The sequence below is a fragment of the Neltuma alba genome, unplaced genomic scaffold (assembly GCF_004799145.2).
Source record: "Neltuma alba isolate B1F8T4 unplaced genomic scaffold, ASM479914v2 tig00011620_pilon, whole genome shotgun sequence".
Classification (NCBI taxonomy): Eukaryota; Viridiplantae; Streptophyta; class Magnoliopsida; order Fabales; family Fabaceae; genus Neltuma; species Neltuma alba.
In genome coordinates, this window is record NW_021636271.1 from 12,445 (window position 1) to 36,920 (window position 24,476).

At 38.0% G+C, this 24,476-nt stretch overlaps 3 protein-coding genes and 1 non-coding gene across 8 annotated transcripts; 1 reads left to right on the top strand and 3 right to left on the bottom strand.

Moving 5' to 3' along the window:
- Positions 1-830: 830 nt before the first annotated feature.
- Positions 831-1,665, bottom strand: LOC114715937 (class-10 pathogenesis-related protein 1-like). Its single transcript, XM_028900855.1, has 2 exons — positions 1,416-1,665; positions 831-1,304 (listed from the first exon to the last, which is right to left on the bottom strand). Exons 1-2 carry the CDS (start codon positions 1,594-1,596, stop codon positions 1,009-1,011), a joined length of 477 nt encoding a protein of 158 aa, XP_028756688.1. The 5' UTR covers positions 1,597-1,665; the 3' UTR covers positions 831-1,008.
- Positions 1,666-3,974: 2,309 nt separating this feature from the next.
- Positions 3,975-6,819, bottom strand: LOC114715935 (protein DEHYDRATION-INDUCED 19 homolog 3). Its single transcript, XM_028900853.1, has 5 exons — positions 6,597-6,819; positions 6,338-6,486; positions 5,480-5,557; positions 4,649-4,896; positions 3,975-4,284 (listed from the first exon to the last, which is right to left on the bottom strand). The coding sequence occupies exons 1-5, from the start codon at positions 6,661-6,663 to the stop codon at positions 4,182-4,184; spliced, it is 645 nt and encodes a 214-aa protein (XP_028756686.1). The 5' UTR covers positions 6,664-6,819; the 3' UTR covers positions 3,975-4,181.
- Positions 6,820-6,989: 170 nt separating this feature from the next.
- On the top strand, positions 6,990-7,063 carry TRNAT-AGU (transfer RNA threonine (anticodon AGU)). The gene has a single exon. It is a non-coding gene; the product is annotated as a tRNA-Thr (tRNA).
- A 2,336-nt stretch (positions 7,064-9,399) lies between these two features.
- Positions 9,400-20,680, bottom strand: LOC114715931 (DNA repair protein UVH3). 5 transcript variants are annotated; one of them, XM_028900847.1, is made up of 20 exons: positions 20,563-20,680; positions 20,215-20,465; positions 19,322-19,473; positions 19,155-19,232; positions 18,889-19,000; positions 18,061-18,138; positions 17,557-17,735; positions 17,351-17,474; positions 17,024-17,101; positions 16,888-16,941; positions 16,548-16,732; positions 14,601-16,407; positions 13,367-13,561; positions 13,204-13,289; positions 12,687-12,972; positions 12,448-12,584; positions 12,015-12,099; positions 11,259-11,819; positions 10,519-10,586; positions 9,400-10,446 (listed from the first exon to the last, which is right to left on the bottom strand). In XM_028900847.1, the coding sequence occupies exons 1-20, from the start codon at positions 20,648-20,650 to the stop codon at positions 9,732-9,734; spliced, it is 5,319 nt and encodes a 1,772-aa protein (XP_028756680.1). In that variant the 5' UTR covers positions 20,651-20,680; the 3' UTR covers positions 9,400-9,731. The 5 variants fall into 5 exon arrangements, with proteins under 5 accessions (XP_028756680.1, XP_028756682.1, XP_028756681.1 ...); XM_028900849.1 differs by having other exon boundaries at positions 9,400-9,991; positions 10,094-10,586; XM_028900848.1 differs by having other exon boundaries at positions 9,400-9,991; positions 10,079-10,586.
- Between the last annotated feature and the right edge of the window lie 3,796 nt (positions 20,681-24,476).

Below are 24,476 nucleotides of genomic sequence, written 5' to 3' on the forward strand. Positions count from 1 at the left end.
TAAAAGTCAAACTAGTTCTTATATTAAAACCGAAAGTAGTATTGATCCTATGGCTATAAAAAGAGGAGGATGGGAAGGGTAGGAGAGGTTCCCAACGGCACTGAAAGTGTACCCCAAAACACATATAAAGACGCAAATTGAGTCATGCGTATTGCATATTTATTTATTTATTTTTATACTAAAGAGGGCAGAACCGAAACAACTAGACATTAATCAACAAGGGGATTGAATTCCATACACTCAATAGCAACTAAGACACGCAATTTGGGAGGGCAAGAATCTAAAGGACAGTTTTTAGATAAACCTTCTTTAGCTAGAAAGTCAGCAACCGATTCTTCTCTCTATGTGTGAATCTAATTTCCAGGTTCCAAGAGAGAGTGATAAGTTTCTGGATTTGTACCATCGAAAGGGCGTCTATTTAGACCCAAATATATGATTTAATACTTCTAGCGAAGTCATAGTGAGGAAGGGTCTTAATGGGCTCAAAGTAGGGTTGCCTGGCCGAAATCATCATCCAAAAATGAATCCGAAGTTTTGTGTTTATTTTATAATTTTGGTTTTTTTGGCAAGGTTAAGTGTCAAAGTCATTAATTAATGTTTTAGTGTAATCATTAATGGCATGTTAGGATTTTATTGTATTATTATTACTACTACTACTATTATTACTTAAAAGACCGGTGTCTTCCATGCCTGTTGATTTAATCAAATCTCCCAAGACAAACCAGAGCCTATATATATGCATGAAATCAGCCAAACCAAACAAATCCCACACTTTAGAGACACTTAGCTCTTACTCAAAATTAAAAACAATTATACTTCATTAGAAAAGGGCGACAGGCGACGACGGATATCAAATTCCAGCCATTACAAAAGACACAGACAAGAAAATCAGAAGAAACCTAATTAATTGAATAAAACTTGCAAACTTCCTTAAGTGGAAGCTCTTATTAGTGGCGAAGGCTTTGATGTAGATAGGGATAATCATATAATCCTGTTTAATATATATACTCAGTTGTAAGAGGGATTGGCCAAGACGTAAGCCTCAACAGCCTTGAAGAGTCCGTCTCCCTTCTGCTTCCCAATCTTGAGCTCTTCTTCGCTGGGCTTGGCGTCTCCCTTCGTCACGTAGGTGACCGTCACCTTCACGACGGATCCGCCGTTAGGGGCGGCCGTCAACTGGGTCTCGACGGCGATCTTCTCCAGTGTCTCAGGGAAAGTGTCACTCTCCACTAAGGTGTAGTTGTACACCAGGTTGTCCTTGTCCACGGCTTCCACCTTGTGCTTCGCGTAGTGCAATTGTCCATCTGTACATACACATAACACCGCATCGTCATTAAAATCTCCCAAAACCAAACGTTCTTAACAGATTCAAGCTAAATTATTCAGTGACATTGAGACAGAAAAAGAAAAGGAACCTTCGAGGTAGTTAATCTTCTTGATAGTTCCGGCGGCACCAGTGCCTTCGAGGATCTCAACGCTCTGGACGGCATCAACAACCTTGGGAATGAGGTTGTCGCCATCAAAGACCAGAGCTTTGTATAGTGTCGCTGGAGCAACAGCGGAAATGTTCTCTTCGGAGAAAGTGAAGACGCCCATTATGAATGAGAAAATGAGAAGGAAGACGATGACAATGGAGGAGGAGGTGGTAAGCTAGACTATTTTGGTTAGCTAGTAGAGTGATATGGTTCATGAGACAACATGGTACATATTTATAGGGACTGGCTAGCCGAAGTTAGGTGATGAAGTTTCATTAGTTAATTAAGGATGACAGGTTTGTTTTCATATTGCATACTTTGATTTCTTTTTTCCAACTTGGTGACGAAAAGGGAAATTCGTCAGAAATGGCGGATTTGGGTTTTGTGAGATTATCAAATTAATCTAGAAGGTGTGCTGCGTAAGAGGGTGTTGGTCTCACAACACATATTGTTAAATTCGTATGGAACCATTTATTGGACCATCAAGAACTCAGGCTGATCAGAGTCGGATCTTACTAATAAATGCCACCGCATTATTAATAACTACGGAATATATGCCACCTTCTTAACCGTGGTTTTTCGGAAGACTTTTATTAGTTGCATTATTTTTTTTTTCCTTTTCCAAGAGATGAGGTACAGAAACTTGTACAGAACAAAAGATATGAGATTTCAGCTTACTATAGTCTTAAATTCATTATGTTGTTAATAATATATCTGTATATATAGAGACACACACCCATATATAGTAAGTTTCACCTCGTTTAATAAATTTAAAGCTCTATCCCTTCGCGGCATGAATCCATATTAATAAACGCCAAATTCTGTATAATTATTAAATAAATAAAAAAGCAACAGATGCTGATAATATATTTTGCAACTTGTGATTGAGGAGGAGGTTGGGTTTTCAAGTAAAGCGGGCAGTCAGAGATGGCGGATTTGGGTTTTGTGAGACAGTGAGAGTTCTGCAGAAGGTGGGCTACGCAGGAGTCTCGGTCTTGCAACTACCATCACATGATGTGCTCCTTTCTTCGTCGTTTAGCCGCCTCTCGTCTTTATCATAATTGTGACGCCATTCCTGCCACCGCCCGATGCCACCTTTCGAGTTGTGTTGTTTGTCCATATATATAGATATCGCTTCACAATATAATAGAATGACTTGTTACAAAATACAAGTCATTTGAAAAGAATTAACGCTTAAATGTAATCCCTTTTTTTTTTTTCCTCATTTACAATCTCATTGAATATTGATAAAGTTGGGGAAAATTTTTCAATTTGAAAAAAAATGAGTTAACTATCATTTATTGATTCTAATGAATTAGTTCAAGAGACTTATATTGTAAATAAGATGGAGATATATATAGTCTAATCATAATAATATAATGAGTAGATGATAATATACTTCAAATGATACATCAAATTATTCTGGTAAAAAAAAAAAAACGATACATCAAATTTTTGTATGGTTAATAAAAAAAAAAAACATACCGAAAGGAGTTTTGCCCGGTGTAGGACATTTGGTGTGTTGATACATATCACATCAATCAATTATTGATACCAAATTGCTCCTGAGGGCTGAGGCATATGAATAAGTAACAAGTGGGCGTAGTTGTTGACACATTCCGTAATTTAACTCCCGCCACAAGACTCCAGGGCGAAGGCGGTGGGGACAGCCATAATAGATCCATGGCTTACAGTCCTACATCTTCATCTTTATACTCAATCAGGGCATTCTATTCCTTCATCAAATTGAATCTTTTTCTTACCATTTGATTGCCCCAAACTGTCCTCTTCAGAGCCCTCCTTTTCATCCCCAGAATGAGAGGACGAGTCCGCTCAAAAAGGGGCCAGAAAAATAAATGAAATTATATGGGACAGGGTGATGAATAAAGGCAGTCAATTTTTTTACTTGTTTGATCTGATCCACTCGTTTCTTCGGTTTGTTCTCAGAATAGTGGACTCAGTTCTCTTAGTAGTCATCTTTCTCTTATCATTCTTGAATGGGTAGGGTAAACAGCTCATGGATATCTTCAGCCAGAAGCACTTACTCCATCAAAACAGACATACTCCTCCGGTCCTAATTATAAGACCCAATTGACTTATTTGAGGAGATTAAGGAAGTAAGTTAAGTTGATTATTTATAATAAATAAATGTTGTCATTCCTAAAATATCCTTGCTAATTAAGTATATTGGCTAAAACTAGAAGGATTATCTTGGAAAAAATACATAAATATAAGAGACAAATGGATTAGGGTCTTATAATTAGGATCAAATAAAAAGTCAAATTGAGTCTTATAATAAGGACCGGAGGAGTATAACCTAAGTGGTTTAACCCAAAGTACAATCTCAAAAGCATAGAATTTTATTCTACTTCCACCCTACCAAGCCTTTTCAATTCTAAAGCCATTCTAAGCTATTGAATTAAAGCTCAATTATTAGAAAAAACAAAATGACTTATATTGGATCGTTAAATACTTAATTCAAAGAGCAAGCAACGATTTAAATAAAGTAGTTCTTCCTCCTTTGCATTATTGCGCAAATAGTTACAGATACATTACAGATGCATACATACATACGTAAAACGATCTCAACTACGACTTTATATCCCTTCTAGCAACTCCTACTTCATCACGATCTGAATAAACTCCTCCCTCGTCCTTATGCCTGGTGCTCCTAGTAGCTTACTAGCTAACAATTACTGTCATAAGTTAATCATCAAGAATGATGGAACTCAATAACCCTTGGACGAACTCAAACCTCCGAGCCTTCTCAATTTTATCCTCCTCCGACAACTGCGACTGTTGGGGTTTTCTGTAACCAAACACTTTTGTGTTAGAAAGTTCAAAGTCAGTTATAGATGAGCTCTGAAAGATTATTAGAAAGAAATAATTGTGCGTATATGCGTTATAGGAAGTTGAAATGAATGATATGACGACACAGGTCTTCAGACATGAAACCAAGACTAATACTAGTCAGCTTCACCGCTGAAGACACTGACCGGGTCACGTCTTTAACTTCAGCGAAACAAAGTTGAAATGAGTCTTGCCATATGCCGAAGGCACGTTCATCCAATCCTGAGACTTCCATATCAACTACTACTGCGGATACAAGTTCCCGCCCATTTTTTAACACAGGGAGAAGCTTAATCAAGTCAATGATATAGCATGATTCCTACCTTTCCAACAAATCATCCTTTGAGCTATCCTTTACAGGGGTAGCTTCAACTGAAGGACATGACATTAAACTCAGCGATTCATCAGCAACAACTGAGCTATGGATAAACGACGACAGCAGAGGATCAGGCGTAGCACTGGAGGGGCCTACATATGAAGAACCTCCAAAAAGAGACTGCAGAGCCCCTTTTCTCAGCAACGAAAATGCTGAACTAGAGCCTCCTCTCCTATACCTCCTCTTGTGGTGAGCGTAATTTTGGGTTAAGGAACAAAGGTGAAAACCCCAGTCCAGCATATCATGAAAACTGAACCAAACAATCCAAGACTTCTACCCAAGTATCGAGATTGCAGGGGAGAATTTCTATGGTAGCATAGAGATATAAAACTGGTTCACCTAAGATGAAGAGTTCTTTTCTTACATGATTTTCAAGTGGATGAAGACAAGCATAAGCGACCACAAGATGGTGAAAATGTTAATATCACCACTATAACAGGCTACTGATCATGATCAAACACGTCACATTAATTCATAATTATCAATTAAAAGCAGACCAGTGCTGCTTTTATTTTTCTGAAAATTAACTCAAGTTTCATAGTGTTCACCGTCATATATGCATACAATATTTTAATGCCTACTTAAAACTATATAACGTAGCATGAGACATTTATCCACCGTGAAATGTATTCCATTTCCCCCAAATAGATTTGATGAACAGAGATAAAACTAAACTAGCTATTGCACACTCCATGAACGTGTCTATTGGCTAGTATAGACAACAAAGCAAACGATGAAGATAAATTATAGGAAGCTAACATGCTAAATGAAAGGATATCTTCAAGAAATTCCGGTGTTGCATGGTAATATGGCCAACAAGATCCATTCCCACCTTTTTACTACAAACAGGACAGATCTGAAAATGCAAATAACAAAGAATCATCAATGTTAGAAGACAAACTACATTGCCAAAGACAACAAGGATAAAAAATCTATATAAACTCAACATGATACACAGCTTAATAATGATAAAAGCATAGTCCTAGGCTGGGGCATCAAATGATGGAATTGCAATAAGTGAAAAAAAGGGAGGCTTTTCAAAAGCAACCAAACTTAAGCAAGCTCCGGTACTAGAAGCAACAAAACCTAAAAAAATTTCTCATATTCTCCTGTTTAAAACAGTAGACCAGGTCTCTAGGTCCCTCCTGTGACTCTGCCGAGTCATCCTTATCAATTTAACATGGAGAACTTGTAAAACAAGTGTTCAGTCAAAACATAGCATCAATAGACGGTAACAGACAAAAATTATACTTTGCAGAAAATAATCAACTGCGACACCATTAGCACCTCATAGGTATGTTTACGCGGCAATTTACATTTCATTTCCTCAATACATATACATGTTTAGTTCAAATCTAGAGCAAAAAAATTAACGTGTTGAAGTTTATAGGTCAAAAAAAAAAGTTCATGTCGAGGGAAGGACGCCAGTGGATGAAGACGAATGAAATTGCATCGAGTAAACACACTTGTCTGATAAACGATGCCTCTCCTTCCTACTCATAAATGACTACCATTTAAGATTAAAACTAAGGGGAAAAAACGAAGAAAAATTATCGTACGAGAACAAAAATACGAGTAATAATTAAATGAAAAAACTAGAAACCAGAAATTAGATGAAATGAAACGAAATCCATACCCCGCTCTTAGCTTCCACAGGATGTTCCTCATCAATGTGGCAACAAAGCCCAAGGACGTCGTACTCGTCGCCGCAGAAAGGACAGAAAAACTCCGCCCTGAAATCATCATCTCCATCCGTATCCTCGATACCAACAAGGTACTGATGATCTACACAAACACGAATCCCCTTCCGATGATTCAGTAACAAACATAACCAAAGCCGCCATCAACTTTCCCACAATTAAACCCCCAAAAGAAGTTTGAGAGGAGAGACAAACCAGATCGAGATTGATAGCGGCGGGAAGAAGTAGAGAAACGAGCAGAAGTCCAGGAATCGGAGTCCATGCTAGAAGCGAAAGGTGGAAATGCTGGTGTCGGAGGAGGAGAGGGTAGCAGTTCGGTGTTTGGAGCAGGAAGTGAGGCGTGAATCGAAAGTGGTTGAAAGGGCTAAAAGTCGCAGAGAGAGAGAGAGAGGAGGATGAAGTAAAGAGAAGCGGAAGAAACAAGACAAGACTAGATGAAGAGTGAGACAGACCTTACCGACTTAACAGTTACGCGGGTTGAAACGCCTTTTTCTCTAAAATACCCACCTCTTTTTCATTTAGTTTCCGAAATGCCCTTCAATCTACATTCTGGCTTTTTTTAATACTTTAGGGGAAGCACTATCAGCGGCTCTCGTAGCTCAGTTGGTTAGAGCACCCGTTTAGTAAGCGGGAGGTCTTGAGTTCGACTCTCAACGAGAGCATTCTGCTTCCCTTTTCTACCTTTTTTCTTTTTTCATTTTTCCAGGAATTTTCCCGAGCACGGTTTGGATTTGGACCTCGCCTTCCTGGCCGCACGATTACTTCCCGTGGTCCCTTCCTTCAAGCTGTCGCATTCTCGAGGACAAAAAATGTATGCCTTCATTTTTCCCCCGCAAAATTTCTTTATACATTTTCTTCTTTTTTTTGCAAAAAAAGTCATTATACATTTTCTAAAATGTCACACTACTAAATAAATGAAAAATCTGTTTTCTAAGATTAAAAGTGACAAGATATGTTAAAGTGTCTTTCAGTTATCAATGTAAAATAAGAATATCAATAAGCTACGCTGCTTAAAATAGTACAATTTATTTGCCAGACATTATGTACTATATCCAATTCCAATGGAATTAGGGGTGAGCAAATAGCCCATAACCCGCTAGCCCGCCCATAACCCAATAATTTTTTACCCATTAAAGCCCGCCCAATTAGCCCAAATAGAAGATAATAAACGGGCTGACTTAAATGGGCGGGGTAGCCCATTAAACGGGACGGGCTATGGGTAAGGCTTCGGGCTGCCCATACCCGCCCATTTAAGTTTTATTTTTTTAAAAACATATTTTATTCTTTAGAGTTTAGACCTAGCTTCAGCCTTCAGCTGCCTTTCATTTCGATTTCACAAGCTTTCATTATCCGCTTCTTTCTATTCCAGTTTCCACTCCGGTTCGGCACTTCCACTCTTTCGAGTTTCGACTGAAGTACTGAACAGTGAACATTAAACAACTCTCTCAGCGTCACTACGTCTCCGCTGCCTTCGATCTGTGTCTGCGTCTGAGCTCCTCTGCGATTCGACTTCAAGCCAGCTGCCCAGTTTGCTTCTAGCTCCAGCGGTCTGTGAACTGTAATCGATTCGTCTGCGAGGGAGTGAGGCCGTGACTTTGCATCTTCATCTGCGACATTGGAGCTCCAGTGAATTAGTAATCATCTGCGAGCCTGTGACGCTGGGTTGCTGCATCTTCATCTTCGACATTGGAGCTCCAGTACTGCGTCTTGCCATCTTCGAGTTCGAGTTCGACTTCTCGCCTCTCAGCAGCTTCTCGTGGTGGACTGGTGGCGGCATCCCTCGATTTGTTGAAGATTGAAGCAAAGGTCGCTATCGCTGGTGCCTGGTAGCTTATTGTTCGGTAAATTTTTGTTTTTGACTTCTCTCTGTTCCAGTGTTCCTCCATTTCGTTGTCTCTCTGTTCGGCTATTCCAAATAATGACTATTGGGTTTGAATCATCTTGGTCGGGATGAATTTGGGGCTTCCGGGTAAAGGAAATTATTGAAGCAAATAATTTAGATCATGATATGCACTCTTCATACGTCTCAATAATAAAGCAAATAAGCAATAATATCTCACCCCAAAAAAGAAAATAATTCAAAGGCCAGATAAAATTTTAGCGCAAACACAGTCGACTTTTTTAACAGAGATGTACAATGTGCAAACGCTGAAGAGTCCCTCCACATATATTAAGTTCGTCAATTAAAAAATTTAAATGTTGGGATCTATTATTTTGTTTATGACTTACTTATATATAACTAAGATTACACTATGCTGAAAAAATTGTAAAAAAAAAGTAAAAAAATAAATGGGTTACCCATAACCCGGTCAGCCCAAACGGGCTGCCCCGCAACCCATTTAATACGGGCTAAAACGGGCTACTACCGGGTTATGGGTTAGCCCATGCCCGTTTATTCATAAATGGGCGGGCTATGGGCTAACCCTTGGGCTAGCCCAGCCCGCCCATTGCTCACCCCTAAATGGAATCTGTATGTAGTTGTAGATCACTGTGCTATCTGCTGAATGCTAATAACAGGTACAGAGACAGTCCTATCCTTTTGGTTCTCCATTCTTGACTTTAGTGTGCCAGAACTGATCATCTCATTGCTGCTTCTGTGCTAGTGAGCTGTTTCTCGTCATGACCCTTTTTCCATATTAAGGTGTTCCTCTTTAATGAAACTCATCTCTCCTCCACTTTTGGGCCCCATCATAATTGTCTTCTTCGATTCTATTTCACACATTCAAAAACAATTCAAATTCTTTACGCACTTATTAGAAGAGAAGCAGACCTTGTCCGATTGTAGAATTCATTATCATGCCGATTTCTCTACACCGATACCAAATGTATGGTTAAACAAAATCACATAGGTGCGTTCAATATACAAATAAAAGATAATTTGAAAGTGGTAAGTTTTTTTTTTTTTCCCTGCCAAAGATGTGGAAAGTTGCATCTGCTTATTGTATATTCTTACAACTTGGATCTACATCTGCTCTTCCACAAGGCATCTAAACTACACTTTTGGTGGAAAATTATTGACTGATTACATATAATCTTTGGCCTAAAAAAAGATTACATATAATACCGTATAGAAAGTCATGATATCCATAAAATCTACATACAATAAACTATAAGTCACGCTGCTTATATATCATATACAATATGACTCACTTTAATTTTCATACAAAACACTATTTGTACACTCACTTATCTTCGCTGTGTATGGCTCTCCAAAAGGGTTAATCCTACAGGCAAGAGGGTTTTCATCCAGCCAAATCACCAACATAAAATCCACAACTTGTAGAGCAGAGTATGGTCTTACAAACACAAAATTACCCTTTCGGACGTGCCTCAGCTCTTCCTCTTTTTCTTTCTTAGAAAAGGCATCGCACTAAATGCTGCTGCAGCATTCTCAGTATCGCCATGAGCATTCTCTGATATCCAAACCCCAGTGTCAGACTCAGACCGATCATAATTACCTCTAGTATTCACAGAGTCATCATTCATCTCACTCTTGTGTTTAGTGTTCTCTCTATCTTGAAGCTCCATTCCAGATATTTTCTTAACCGAACTTGATTGATAAGCAGTATTTTTACCACATTCAGCCTCATCTGCAAAACCAGAACAACCAGGAGTAAGGTCTGCACTATCCTCTACTATAGTTGCTGCATCGTCATGAATTTCATCATGTTTGCTACCTGTCTCATCCTCATCTAGGCAAAATCCACCTCCCACTCTAAGGTAGGCGCCGTCACGAATTTCATTATGCTTGCCACCTGTCTCATCCTCATCCAGGCAAAATCCACCTCCCACTTTAAGGTAGTCTGCATCACGAGAGCTATCACAATTGCTCGTTCCTGCATGACTAGCTTTTTCTTCATCAGTACAGAAACCCCCTCCAGATTCCAGATAGCTTCTAGACAAATCCTTCTTCGGGGAAAAATTTATTGTGCTTTCCTTATGTCTGCTGAAACCAGAGTCAGCATTGGCACAAACACCATGCAGCCCAGAAAATATTTCATCTATTTTCTCTCCATTCAAGTCTGTCTTATTGCTCTGATCAGATGTGCTATGCAGCCCAGAAAATATTTCATCTATTTTCTCTCCATTCAAGTCTGTCTTATTGCTCTGATCAGATGAGATAACAGGATCTTCAACTTCAATGTTGTCTGTGGAATAGTTAATAATCTTCCGAGGACGCATAGACTGGAAACATTGGAAGGAAAAAAAAAAACAGAGAATAGCACCATGAAAAGAGTGTAAAAAAGAATTTCCGGAAAGATGAAACCTGTAAACTAGTGGCAGGATGCAAGTCAAAATATGCTTATAAGAGGAACATGACATTATAATCATAACTCAGCATCTCCCTAGATGTATCACTGCATAAATACTGATAAGTGAAAATGTTCTGAGTCTCACTAAAGAAGCAGAAAAGAAGGGGAAATTATCTAAAGACGACACCTGAGTAAAGATCTTAAGCGTTTGTAATTAGGTTTTACCATAAAAATATAGTATGTGGTGTTCAAAACAAAAAAAATCCGTTTCGTCTGAGAACCTGATAGGAAATACCTAAAATTTATCCCTGTATGTTTCATCCAGACCATAATCGCCTGATAATTTTTCTTCCTTGCGCAGGAGAGATTTCATGGAATTCAGAAGAAGAAGATTGCTTCTAGGAGCCAATTAACAATAAATATAAATTAAGCCTATATTCCACATCAAACAGCAAAGGTCTAGTTTAAACTCCACAACACTTCCTCCTTTATTTTCCCCCCCTCAAAAATAAAGAAATAACTGCATAACAACAAAACATATAAAGAGAAAATCTATAATAGCATTTTCTAAGTTATCAATTAGTGGAAACAGAACAAAACTCACCCTTCGGATCTCTTCTGTCCCTCTTGAGTTTTTACCATGCACTTCAGGCTCATGGTCATCACTGTCACTGTCACTAGATGTAATTTTACGTGAATCAATACCAAGACTTCTCTTCCTCCTTCCTCTTGGAACCCTTCCACCTTTTTCTCTGCCTTTGCTGCTTCTACTTCTACCTTTTTCAGGCTCTTCACCTGTCTGCACAACTACCTCAGGCAGACCAGAAGGTGAGGCAGGAGCATTTAATTTACCCTTTTTCCTTGACTGTGTCTTGGCAACAGTATCTCCAAAATTCTTCCTTTTCCTTGACTGTTTTAAATTTACTGGCTTCTTGTCAGCAGGGCTTTCTCTCGTTCCCTTAAAAGTTTCTGATTTGCTAATCCCAAGTTCAGCAGGAATTCCTGTCTCATTCTTCCTACTCTTAGACAAGTCCTCTCCAGACTCATTTGTAAACTCTGAATAGTGATTGCCAGTGATTCCTTTCACAGCTTTCTTAATCCTCTTACTGCGAATTTTTGCAAATCTTTCATTGAAAGTATAAAATGCTTCCAACCGCAGTTGAGTCTTAAATGAGAAGATTAAATGAAAATCAGTATATTCTTACATAAAAATGAACGTGTGAAAAATATCATGTAATCCACCATTGAAAAGCTCTCAAAATTTACATGGACCAAATTAATTTCATCTTTTAATATAATTTACTAAACAATTAATAACATCAGCATGTTTAACAAGAAGAAGATAGAATGTAACTCTGACCTCATTTTTGTTATATTCCTTTAAAACTGGTAAAAGCAACTCATCTGCTTTCTGACTAGTCCAGCCAAACTTCTCCCAGCATAATCTGTACGGAAACAGCCATTCAGAACATCATAAAATGTCGGAATACAATTTCAAAAGCTGCTAGTAAATTCAGAACTTCCATAGTTCTGTCAATACGTAGACCCTCCAAAAGCCAATATCCATTTCTGATGTTTGAGCACAGAACAAAGACCAATATTATCATTTTGAAAATGCACATGCGGGCAATAAAAGAAAGAAGCCTCATTCACTTGATTGAATTATGATGCTAGAGACAACCCTGTACTCCCCTCCTTTTTAAATTCCCATCCAAAGTCAACCCACTGAGCCCGATGATCACTTGGTGAAAATGAAAAACCAATATAGAGAAGAAATTGTTATAAAAACTCACTTGCGAAGAACAAGATGATCCGGCTTTCCCCAGGAAAATGGATCAGTTGACTTGTCCACTTGTGGACAGGAGTAGGCAGATATAACTGTTTCACTTGGAAAAGAAGAAGGGATGTGCCAATTCTTGCTCACATTTCTCTGTATGAGAAGCCATAGAAGAAAAAGATTCATATCAAATATGAGTATGCAAGAACCATCCATATACCAACGAAAAACAGATAGAGCAGAAAATATGATTACATGTTTGCTCATAAAAATCTGCTTGATTTCTTGCACTTCATCCGATGAATCATGTTCCTGAGCAAGGGAAACGTTTTGATCCACCATAGTCTCTTTATTGCAATTTGTGCCAATAACGTTTTCTTCAACTTTTGACCCTTTCTTTCGGGTGCTGGATCTGCTTTTTGTTTCATTCCTTCCAAAGATTGTAGGGTCCGGTGACTCAACCCACTGCCGGAATTTCAGAAGGCCATCTTCCTCCGGGAATGCATTTACAACCTCAATAGCATTTACAATTCCAATTCCACTACAATGACATACGATATGAGAACATGTGGTCAATTTACCTAAATCCAATATCTGAATATACAAGCATATCACTGAAATGCAAAGTAGTTCTATAATCAGATATCTACCATCTAAGTCAACAAACCGATTCAGACAAGAAAGAAAAACCAAGATATGACTTCCAGGCAGATAGCAATTGCATCACTAGCCACAACAATACCAAGGCCAATTGAGGTACTAATTATCACACCTTACACCTTCAGTATAATCACTCCCTAGAAGCAAAGCCATGCGGATTAATTTTTCTCTCGTCAATCCAAGCTCCTTCTCAACGTCCTGAACCAAGAAGAAAGAGAAGTGTTCAAACAAGAAACTGTTACCGTAGAAATTACTCATCCCACGCAGGTACAGACCTCCATGAAGTATGTCTCTACATATTTGCGATCATCAAATATATTCTTGTAGACACTCCGTGCCCCAAATAAAAAGACATCAGAGTCATCAGTCACAACACCATCCACCAGTTTTGCAAGTTCCAAATAAGCACATTGTGCTTCTGCTTCCATTGGAGCGATAATGTATGGCAAGCCAAACATTTGCAATAGTTCCTACAAAAAATCAGATGCATCAACAACGCAAAGGATCAGGGTTCTCCTTTCATATGTATGGAACATCACTTGTCAAGAAGTATATTTTTAAATCAGAATAAAGTCTTACTACAGACCAAAAGCAAATGGCAAGCAATGTTGAAAGCAAATGGCAAACAGTATCTCTAAACCAAGACCATATGATGATACGGTACTTGTGTTATTTTGTTCTATTTTCAAGGGTGTAAACGGAAGTTGGGTTTAGGCTGAGATCAGCTTCTGTTCCTTGGGAACTGATGAAATGTTATATTTTGAATTAATACAAAACCCAAGTTCTATTTCAGACTGTTCTGTTTTATACTTTTATTTGCCTGAAACATTTACCGATCTAATCTGGAAGATCTGGTGAGGTTTAGTGGTTGAGTTTCCGGGTTACAACATTCTCTCTCTTTCTCATTCCCCCTCCCCCATTTTCCCCTTTGTCCTACATAACATAACCTGGCTTTTCTATCAGCCAAAAACAAGAATAACTTCAGTCAAGATGTGATGTATAAGTTGTGTCTGGAAAACCTGCAAGAAAACTCATGCATTGAGATTGTCACAAGGCTAAAGAGTCTAACCTAGTTAACACCATCTAGTTTGAAAAAAGTTGTTTCAATTGTTGCTTACTAGCCCAAACTGCTAGATGGATTATTTTTTGAAAACCTATGAAACACCAACTGACAAGTAAGCTATATTGAGATCCTTGCTGCTCAGTCTTCCAGATATAAATTAGATATGAAATAGCAGTGCTTTCACCTTCCAGTGCAAGATAGAGCTCAAACATATCCTTTAGCCATGTTTCAAGGACAGTATACTTCATAAATTAATTAACAACCTTCCAGTGTAACATTCTTTAATAATCGCGCACTTGTTTTCAGACTGCTTTGAGTTGTCAATGAAAAATACTATGACTGGTGCAAGAAGTAACACAACAGCAAAAAAGCCCAAGACACCTAAAAACAACATTTTTTATATGGTTAAGAGAGCCATGCGTCATGTCTATGATGAGTGGTCAAACCTGACATTCAGTGAATAACTCATTGTTAACAGATTCTGCATTGCGTTCAAGCTTCCTCTGCTCATATTCTAGGTTGGCATATTCTTGACCAAGAACTCGGATTTCTTCCTCCAAACCACGCTCAACTGCATCTGCAGACAAATGACCTGGGGCTTTCATTGCATCTTCAACAAGGTTATTCTTGTTTTCCTCAAAGCTTCCATGTTTATCCTCTCTAGGCAACTCTGACTGAGTTTCAAGGTCTTTGGCAGACAAAAAACCTGGGGGCTCTATTGCATCTTTACCAAGGTTACTCCTCCTTTTCTCAAAGCTTCCACAATTCTCCTCTCTAGGTAACTCTGACTGAGTGTCAAGGTCTTCTGTTAATCCTTCCAAGGAGGAACCCACAAAAGGAGCAACAGGCTCAGGCATCTCAGAGTAATTACCAAAAGGTTCAGCTACATGACTGCAGTTCTTTTTCTCCTCTTCCGAAGCACCAAGGGAGTCAGCTACAAGAGATCTGTTACCATTGGTAGACACCTCGCCATCTTCATTTAAGGTACCTGTGAGTTGCTCTGCAGCCATATGAATCTCATTCCTCGTGCTGTCATTTGCAGTGTACAACAAATCTTCAGCATGTGATCCTATCTCCGTCGAATGAGGCTTCCTAATATATGACACTGTCTTCTTGGAATCAACCGCCATAGATGACTTTGACTGTCTCTCAGGAGACTGGGAAACATGTTTGTCACTTCTCGTTGTGCTATCCATCTTATCATTTATAGTTTTATAATTTGATTCACTGTGTCCAGTGTTACCTTCCCTTTGCAAAGTGGACTCACCCATTCCAATGTCTTTATTCAGTACTCCAAAATTGTCACAAATACCCTTCGCTCCAGGGCCAACCAAATTATCATCTTGGTTTGATACATAATCTGATTTGTCCTCGTCTGCATTTGAATGCTTATGACTGGATGATGTGCAATTAAGTTTGTGGTCCCCCATGACCTCTAGACTTCTCCGTATGGCCTCCTGTAAATCAGCCTCCTCCTCCAAGTGACCTCGAGATGTTTTTTTCTGCTCCTTAGCAGCACACGTGTTAGCATCATCACAAACTCCATCCTCCCATTCTACATCAGACTCATCATCATAACTATCTTTAGCAACAGATGGTTTTATTTCCACATTAACATCATTTTTACCTTCAACGGTTCCTTCCTCCCAGTCACAATCAGAACTAGAATCAGAAACTTGTCCTTTCAATGAGTTATTGTCAGCACAAGAAAATACTACTGAATTACTACCTGCTACTAAACTAGCAAATAAATCATCTTCATCATCATTAAGGCACTTGTTATCACCATCATCCATGAAGGATATCTCTAAAGGAGCATCCCCTGCTAATGCAGGGTGTTCATTTCTAGAATTATCTCCAACTAAGTCAACATGTGATCTGTCAGACGTACCAACAGATCTTTTTGATGCAACATTTTTCTCCCCACTAAGAATTGCATTATTATTTGCTGCCTTATTTGAAACTGTTCTTTCCAGCTCAATCTCCTTCATCAGATCCAAATTCCTTTGTATGTCACGAGTCATACGCATCCCCATAGCTCTAAGTCTACTAACACGAAATTGGCCCCTATCATCCAGATAAGTTTGGATGTTCTCATCAGATGGGCTTCCAGCTTCACTGCAAACTAACCCACTTGAGGTACTAGATTCGTTGGCAGGATCACTACTATTCACAAAACCCTGAGAAAAATGGTTCCCTTGAGTCTTTTTATGAGAGTCTTTATTTTTCTCCAAGCCAGTAGAAGTAAGTCCTCTGCAACAAATGAAATTGTTGGGGTGATAATCCAGCACAATCATAACCGATAAAGAATAAATACCCAACAAATAATTAAAAAAAAAAAAGATGCTATCAACCCTGATATCAGCACAAAATAAAGAAATAAGATAACTCACTGTTTATCACCGGTAAAAGATCTTGAAAATATATACTCTCTGTTGGCTTCAGATGCAATACGAGAAGTTCGTACACCATCTACCACTCCCCCTGCAGCTACTTTCTGCACTTCATTTATCTCCCGACGGAAAGCAACAGTTTTAAGGTAAGCCTGTATTTGCAATTCAGAGAATTTTGCAGGATCCTGAATGATTCCGCAAAGATGCTGTCAGACTACAGTAATCCCAACTACTTAATATTGAAAAAATGTACTTTTTATTTAGCATTAATGCCACAGGTACAATTGGGCATATGTTTTATATTTTCATAAAGCATAAAAAAATGTTTCGGCTGACCAACCTTCTTGACTTTCTGATACTTCTGTCTGTTATCTGCGATCAGTCGCTCTCTCATCTGCAGCAATGTTTATTAATAGCTAACATCAAAATAAGCGAAGAGGTGCTGAAGCTAGAAAGTAACCTATCTGCGCATCTACCTGACCAAGGAGGTCAAGTTGCATTGATGGAGGCAAAGAGGCTAGAACAGCTGGATCAACCTTACCATGCATCGCTGGCTGCAGGATTTAATTATATGAAATTAGAACATCATCCTTAACTAAGAATCAATATTATTAAAGTTGATACATAAACTCTCATAACTGAGAGGAAGTTTTATTTCCCCAAAAAAGCATCTAAGAAGCATTCTCAAGTTATTCAATTTACTTGCCAAGATTATGCTTATTATGAGGAGCTCTAGTAGGCTTCAAAAATTGCAGAAATTGCAATGAGAAGAAGAACAACTCAGGACTCAAAAATGAACTAACCAAGATCATTTCTTCATCTTCATCATTAACGTAATCCTCTTCCTCGGAGATGAAAGCTCCAGCAGACGTTGATGCATTGTTTACAAACTTTTCATTTTCCTCAGCCAAAATAGATGCAGCCAACCTAATAAATTCACCAAAATAATCAGCCTTTACCAAGCCAAAAGCTAGATGACTAGAAAATCATGAAATTTCATGCAGCTTACATCTCATCCACTTTGTCCTGATTGCATTTCTTTGCCACCATATCATCACTGCTTGAGCTACCTCCAGCTGTGTCAATTTCATGCAACAGAATCCCCTTGCCCCTGCCCTTTTCATTGACCTCAAATTGTTTCTGGTTGTCAGAATCCTTAGGTAGGCCTTCTATTTTTTTCCCTTTAATCTGTCATCAAAAAACAAATATAAACTAAGAACATATAACGACAAACCAGCATATCATGGAAGAGCAAGCAAGTCAACCAACAATAGTCAATACTCAATAGGATTGAGTAAATATCGTCTAATTAATGAAGGGAGACATTATACTCCATGGTATAAACTCCTGGAAAATGTCATATCTGGTTCCAACATTCCAGCTGATATCTACTCTGAATATAGATGTTAATTCTAAATTTAACACCAAAAAAATGAAGGAAAAAAAAAAAAGAAAAGAAAAGAAAATCATCCAGCTTAAGTAATGACCATTGACAGTATATTTAAAAACTGACCTGAGAGAGAATATCAAGTTGCATCGACTGCGGCAAAGCAGCTAACACAGATAGATCAACTTCAGTACCTAATGCCGTCTGCAAGGAGAAGAACCAAACAGCAACAAGTCAGGTGAAAGTTTAAGTAATTCGAAAGCCTCAATAACGAGCATTAGGATCTGACAACTGCATAGAGATGCACCCTTGTATGCCGCTAAGAGTTTAATGACACATTCCAAGTAAGTACAATTAAGGAATAAGGAATATATATAAAAGCATCCATAAAAGTTATAAGACTCATAACATTGGAATGCCGGCCAGTATTATCTCTCTCACACAGAAATTATTGTGCAGGTGTGAATCCTTAAAAGAGTCAAACTGTATCAATTTACAAGTGCAGGTGCATTATATATAGAGTGAATAGTGATCCCATAGACGGTTATTAAATATGAATCATAATATGCTATAATTTGATGTTTAAAAAGTCAAAATAAGGCACACACTTACAAGGAATTAAATGTCAACAGTAAAGAACAGTTAGGAAACAGGAGAAAATAAAAATCAAATGCAAGAAAAATACTACTAAAAATCTTCAACTTTTAAGTTGACTTTGAAGTGGGGAAAATCAATGCTAAGCTTGGTTTTTTGGGCAAATGGAGGTAGTATAAGCTGGTTTTAACAAATCTTAATGAACGCTTCTTAATCTGTACACTGAAAATTCAAGTTTGCAAACAGTGAGGAATATAAGCTCGCAGACTGTCAGCTGACGTCTGAGAGTGTAACCCAGTGCCTTACTTTACCAAATCCTATAATTCAGGCCATTCCATCTGTCCCCTTTTGCAAACTCACCAATATTATTTCTGGATCTGTATCACCTTCCCCGTCAGAGGGATTAACTATACCAGGCGGTGCTTTGCCAGCTAATAATCCATCTTCCTCTGCAACAATAGACGCCGCCAACCTATATTTGCACATACAGACAGGACAGAAGGGTTACCTACTACATCTGAAAATTCCCTTGGCCTGAGCACAAAATTAAGTTCATAAATTATCATTTATGCATAAAATTGTTTGCCTCAAGCTATTTGTTTAGGATAAATGTACAGATAGCTTACATTGCATCAAGATCCTCCTGATTGCGACTTCTTGATACAGCAGTCTTTGATATATTCTTGTCCGCCTCAGCTTCACATCTAAATATATGAAAATCAATATAAATATATAAAAGCTCGCTCACAACTCTTAAAGAGACAAAAGAATCACAGTGGCTTCAGCGACTCACATTTTATCTTGTTCTTTTTCATTGTTTCTTCCTAAATCGCAGCCAATTAAGTCTGTCCGATCAGATTTTTTCTGACCCTTAGCACCACTGTTCTGCTCCAGCCTCTGGTTTTTAACATCATCTGAAAGTTTTTTCAACTTCAGTGCCTTTAACTGTAAAGAGAAATTTGGAAGAAAAAAAATGTTGATAAGAGAAGAAAAAACGTAGGTCAGATAACTGAATTCCAGTAGCCAATACAAAAAATTTGATGCATCGTCATAATGTGCTTATTTTGCTGTTTTAGCTCAATCATTAGTATTAACTGAATGGTGGTGCTACATACAACACTAAATACAATTAGCAGAAAGGGCTAAATCCAACATTTTCAGACATCTATGACCCTGAAGTCAGGAATCCTTTTGCAATCTGAGACATAGGTTAGGAAAAGGATATCTTTTGTATTTAACGGTTCAAAACAAGAGCACGCTCAATGACAAATTTTTGAGGCTCCTTTCCTCACTTCTCACACTATAAAAGAACATCACATTAAAGAACATCACATTATTATGAATTACCAGAAGACAATAAATTCACAGGATAGAGAATCACGTACAAACGTCTAGAAAAATACAGAACGAATATCCTGCTATCCGCCCAAGTAGGTTAATAGCTCGCAAGTGAGAAAATGATAGGAAAACCCCCAAAATGGATTTTAGTAACATTGACAATCACTTTGTCCATGTCATACGTATTTGGATAATATAATTATAGATACGCCCATGTCAGTTTTCATTCCCATGAAGCAGAGAAGCCCACTTATAAGCAACGCTAATTGATGCAAAACTGCACCTAAAGGTAACATTTTTGGAAATGACGCGACGCTGAAAATATCAAATAGAATAGCAGAAACTCACATGATTGAGAAGCAATTTCTCTGCAGTCTTTCGAACTTTGGCCTGAGCATTTTCCCGCTGCCTCCGACGCGCAATCACAGTACGTCGCTTGAGAACAGGCGTGCCGCCATCGAAGACAAAAACAGGCTTAGTCCGCAGAAACAAGAGCTTGCAAATCCGGCGAAAGAAGCCGAGCAAATGAGCATTGTGAACTACTTCTCCCTTCTCATCGCGCATTGCCTTCATAAACTGAACCATCCATATGCTTGCATCTGCGAAAATTCAGATGCCCAGGTGATATTCTTGTGATCGGAAGAGCACCCAGACTGATGGATAGGGACTGAAAGAGAGAGGGAAAAAAGAGAGTACCAATGGCGAGCTTCTTCCCGGCAAGGGTCTCAACGGAGACCCGACGACCAACGGGGGCAAAAAGCTCCCAGAGACCCTTCACTCCCATTGTCTTGCTGCCCAAGCTGTTGGCTTTGCCGCGCCCGCGCTCCCAATGCTATGTATTGTTCCCCGAACTGGGTCCCTTGCCGATTGAGAGAGACGGGGTCAGAGTCAAACTCCCCATCTCATTACGGGAACCGCGCGATGGATCCGATGATTGATATTAAGCCATGTCATCGAACAAAAACAGTGACAATTGATTTTGGGCCCGAATGGCTTATTCAATTGTGATGCCAAACAAGGCCTTAACAAGTGGGAAAGACCATTTAGCAAATACATCTTTTTTTTTTATTTTTTAATTTGATAATTACATTATTTTTACTTTCATTCTGTTAGTAACCTTGCTTTTTTAGCACTGTTAACCTGTATAAGTATTAAATTAAAAATTTTAAAAAATACAAATAACTGCAAAATATTTTTTCCGATTCAAATTTTACAGATCACCTCGCTGAGTGAGACTTGAACCTGTTCATTGTGCTAAAGTGTTGGTGGCATAGATGTATGGGAGCTGCCATGGGCTTGATGATAGACAACCTGTTCTGATTGCCATGTTTGGACTGGCCGAAAATTAATTTTCAGCCCAATTCAGTTATAGAATATAGTTTGGAAGGAAAAAAAAAAAGGAAGAAGTCATTTTGACATATATTAATTTAAATAGGCTCAGAATGAATTTATCATCTTTCTCAAATGAAGAGAACAAATTAGGAGTGGGATTTTTAGCCAAAAAAATTAAGTGAGATTAGAATTGCAGGTAAGAGAGACTGCATAATTGGGCTTTGAATGGCGTTGGTGGATTTTGTGAGATGGATCGTAGTTTGGTGTCATCTCTCCTCCAGTTTTGGGCCCCTTCATAGCCACGTTGCTCCATTCGATCTCACACATGAAAACAAGGGAGAAACACATACAGGGAGGACAAAAACACAGAATCCCAAAAACTTTTCGGGTTTATTCAGGAATTAAGTTATTATTTTATTTTTTTTAAAAAAAAACTCCCTCCACTACCAATCACCAGCTGCCACCAGCTTCGGCGCCAATGGCTGGAGAATTTTCAGGCAAGGATTGGCCTAGATGGGATTTAATCCCATCACCTTTTTGAAGCATTATTCCTCCTTACTAATATAGCGCGAAATACTATAGAAGAAATAATCATGTTTGAGAGATTGTCAAACACTTTTTTCGGTAGGAATTCAAACATCAATTCGTCATGTTATGAAGAATCAAATCCTTCCACTAGATACAATTCTACTTGATTGACTTGACAACGACTTTTTTCCCCGCACATAAGTATACTCCTGTTAGAGGTAGTCATATTTGAGACACTCCTAATAGAAATTCAAACTTTTTTTACTAAAACATAGATATCCTCCTATTGGAAGCAGTCTTCTTCGAGGCACTGTCGATACTAAATGTGAGTACCTCTTCCAACAAGGATTAGAACCTTGGTTCATCCCGTTGTGAGAGACTAGCCCCTTCTGTTAAACCTAACCTTTGTTGGTGACACTACTTCGTCTGATGAAACAACACGGTTTCATTTCAATTTTCCTCTCCTCACCTGGTTTGGCCCTTTCATTCCTTTTTTGCCACACTGGGCTCAAGGCCAGTTCTAGTTTGGTCCCAACACCTTCATTGTTTTAAAATAGAGTTCTTTTTCAAACCAGAGATTTTTGCCCCATCTCATGCACACAAGAGGCAATAATTTTTTATACCAAAAAGGGGAGATAATAATTTATCTCTAAATAAAAAATTGAAATATGATAAAAAGTATACAACATTCAATATAATATACTACCTCCTATCCTAATTATAAGAGCTAGTTGACTAATTTGAGAAGATTAAGGAAGTAAGTTGAGTTAGTTATTTGTCCTAAATAGGTGTTGTCTTTGCTAAAATATCTTTGCTAATCAAGTGTATTAACTAGAACTATAATTATTAGAAGGATTATCTTGGAAAAAATTGAGTAAATATGAGAGACAAAGTGGATTGGGATCTTATGTTTATGACCAAAATAAAAATCAAACAGGATCTTATATTAAAAACAAAGAGGTAATATTTCAAAAACTATGAAGCCTGAAAAAAGATTATGTATGGAGAGATCACAGAGAGTTGTGCGTTGTAAACCCATTAGACTTTGTAATTTATTTCCCCCAAAGTGGAATTTTCAGAGAAGCTTCAGAGAAGCCATGTCACGTGTATGGCAAAGTCCAATGAAAGAGAGTTAATTAGGAAGGTTTAAAAGGTCAATTAGGAACATGGGATGGCAGTGGGAAGAGAAACGGCCAAATGGGGGCCGTGAAAGGCAGTGTGATTGAAGCTGAAAGCGTGAAAGCGACTTGGTTGAGAAGCGCACGTACGCTTCCCCCTTCTGGGTCCCTTAGCCCTTTTCCACCTTATACATGCGACGCCTTTGATGAGGCCCACTGGACCCCACCTCCCCACCGCGTTGGCCCCATCCCCTCCCACGTGTCACATCGGATTCCTCCATCCACATCCTTTTAACGCGTCATCTCCCCCACACCGCCACCTCTTTTTTCTTTTTTTCTTTTTGAAAAAAAATTTTCTGCATGAAAATATAATGAAATGCGCTCCTCGCTCTTTAAAAATGTCCCTTTTTTAAATAGAAACTGTATATCTATTAATTACAAAAAAGCAAAGCAAAATTTAGAAGCATAAAAAAGGAGCTTCTTTCACCATCATCCATCTCTCATTGAGAAAGATGGGATATAATAAGAGATGTAATAATTCCCTTTCATACAATATAATAACTTGGCAAAGGGACCATCCATAAAATTATTTTTTCTGTAAATGTAATAGAATGTCACCTACCAATCGTTACACAAAATTATTCTAGTTTCATCAACAAATTCACTAAAAGGATACGTAGGATCACAGACCCTATGCAAATACTCCTCCAGTCCTTAATATAGGACCCAATTCTTGAGTTAATTTTGGTCCTAAATATAAGACCCATTCATCATATTTATCAATTTTCTCTAAATTACCCCTATGGATACTCTTTCAACCATAATTAAGTATAAGAGAGAGGAGGGGTATTAAGAAAGATGACTATGGTATTTTAGGAAAAATGTGTCACTTTTTTTATAATTAACTAACTTACCTAACTTCTTTAATCTAATCAAATTAGTTAAATGAGTCTTATATTAAGGACCGGAGGAGTAATTAGTAACATCAATACAATTAGAGAAAACAAAAATATTCCTATAGTTTCTATACCATCGCAGATTAAGACCATGAATAATTGCTGTAAGTTCTGCTATAGCCATAGGTACTATGGTAATCCTGCAGTTAAAACCATATATCCAGACACTTTTATCTCTAAGCACCACTCCGCATCCACTCTTTCCTCCTTCAATAACAGAGGCGTCCGCTTCTAGTCTTATTGCATTATCTAGAATGGGCTAAAAACATACGCTAAAAATTATAAAATTCATAAATTTCGTTACTACCTTGTACTTTTAATATAAGAATTTGTTTGATTTTTATTTAGATCATAAGTATAAGACCAAAATCTATTTTATCTCTCATATTTATCTTTTTTTAAAGTAGTCCTTATAATAATGATAGTTTCAGCATTAGCAAGAATATTTTAAGAAAAGTCATATCCATTTATTACAAATATCTAACATAATTAGTTTTCTTAATCTATTTAAATTAGTAAATTAACTCTTATGTTAAGGATAAGAGGCAGTACTCCTCCGGTCCTTAATATGTGACCCAATTGGTGAGTTGGTTTTGGTTCTAAATATAAGATCCATTTTTCATATTTATCAATTTTCTCTAAATTACCCCTATAGATACTCCCTCAATCATAATCA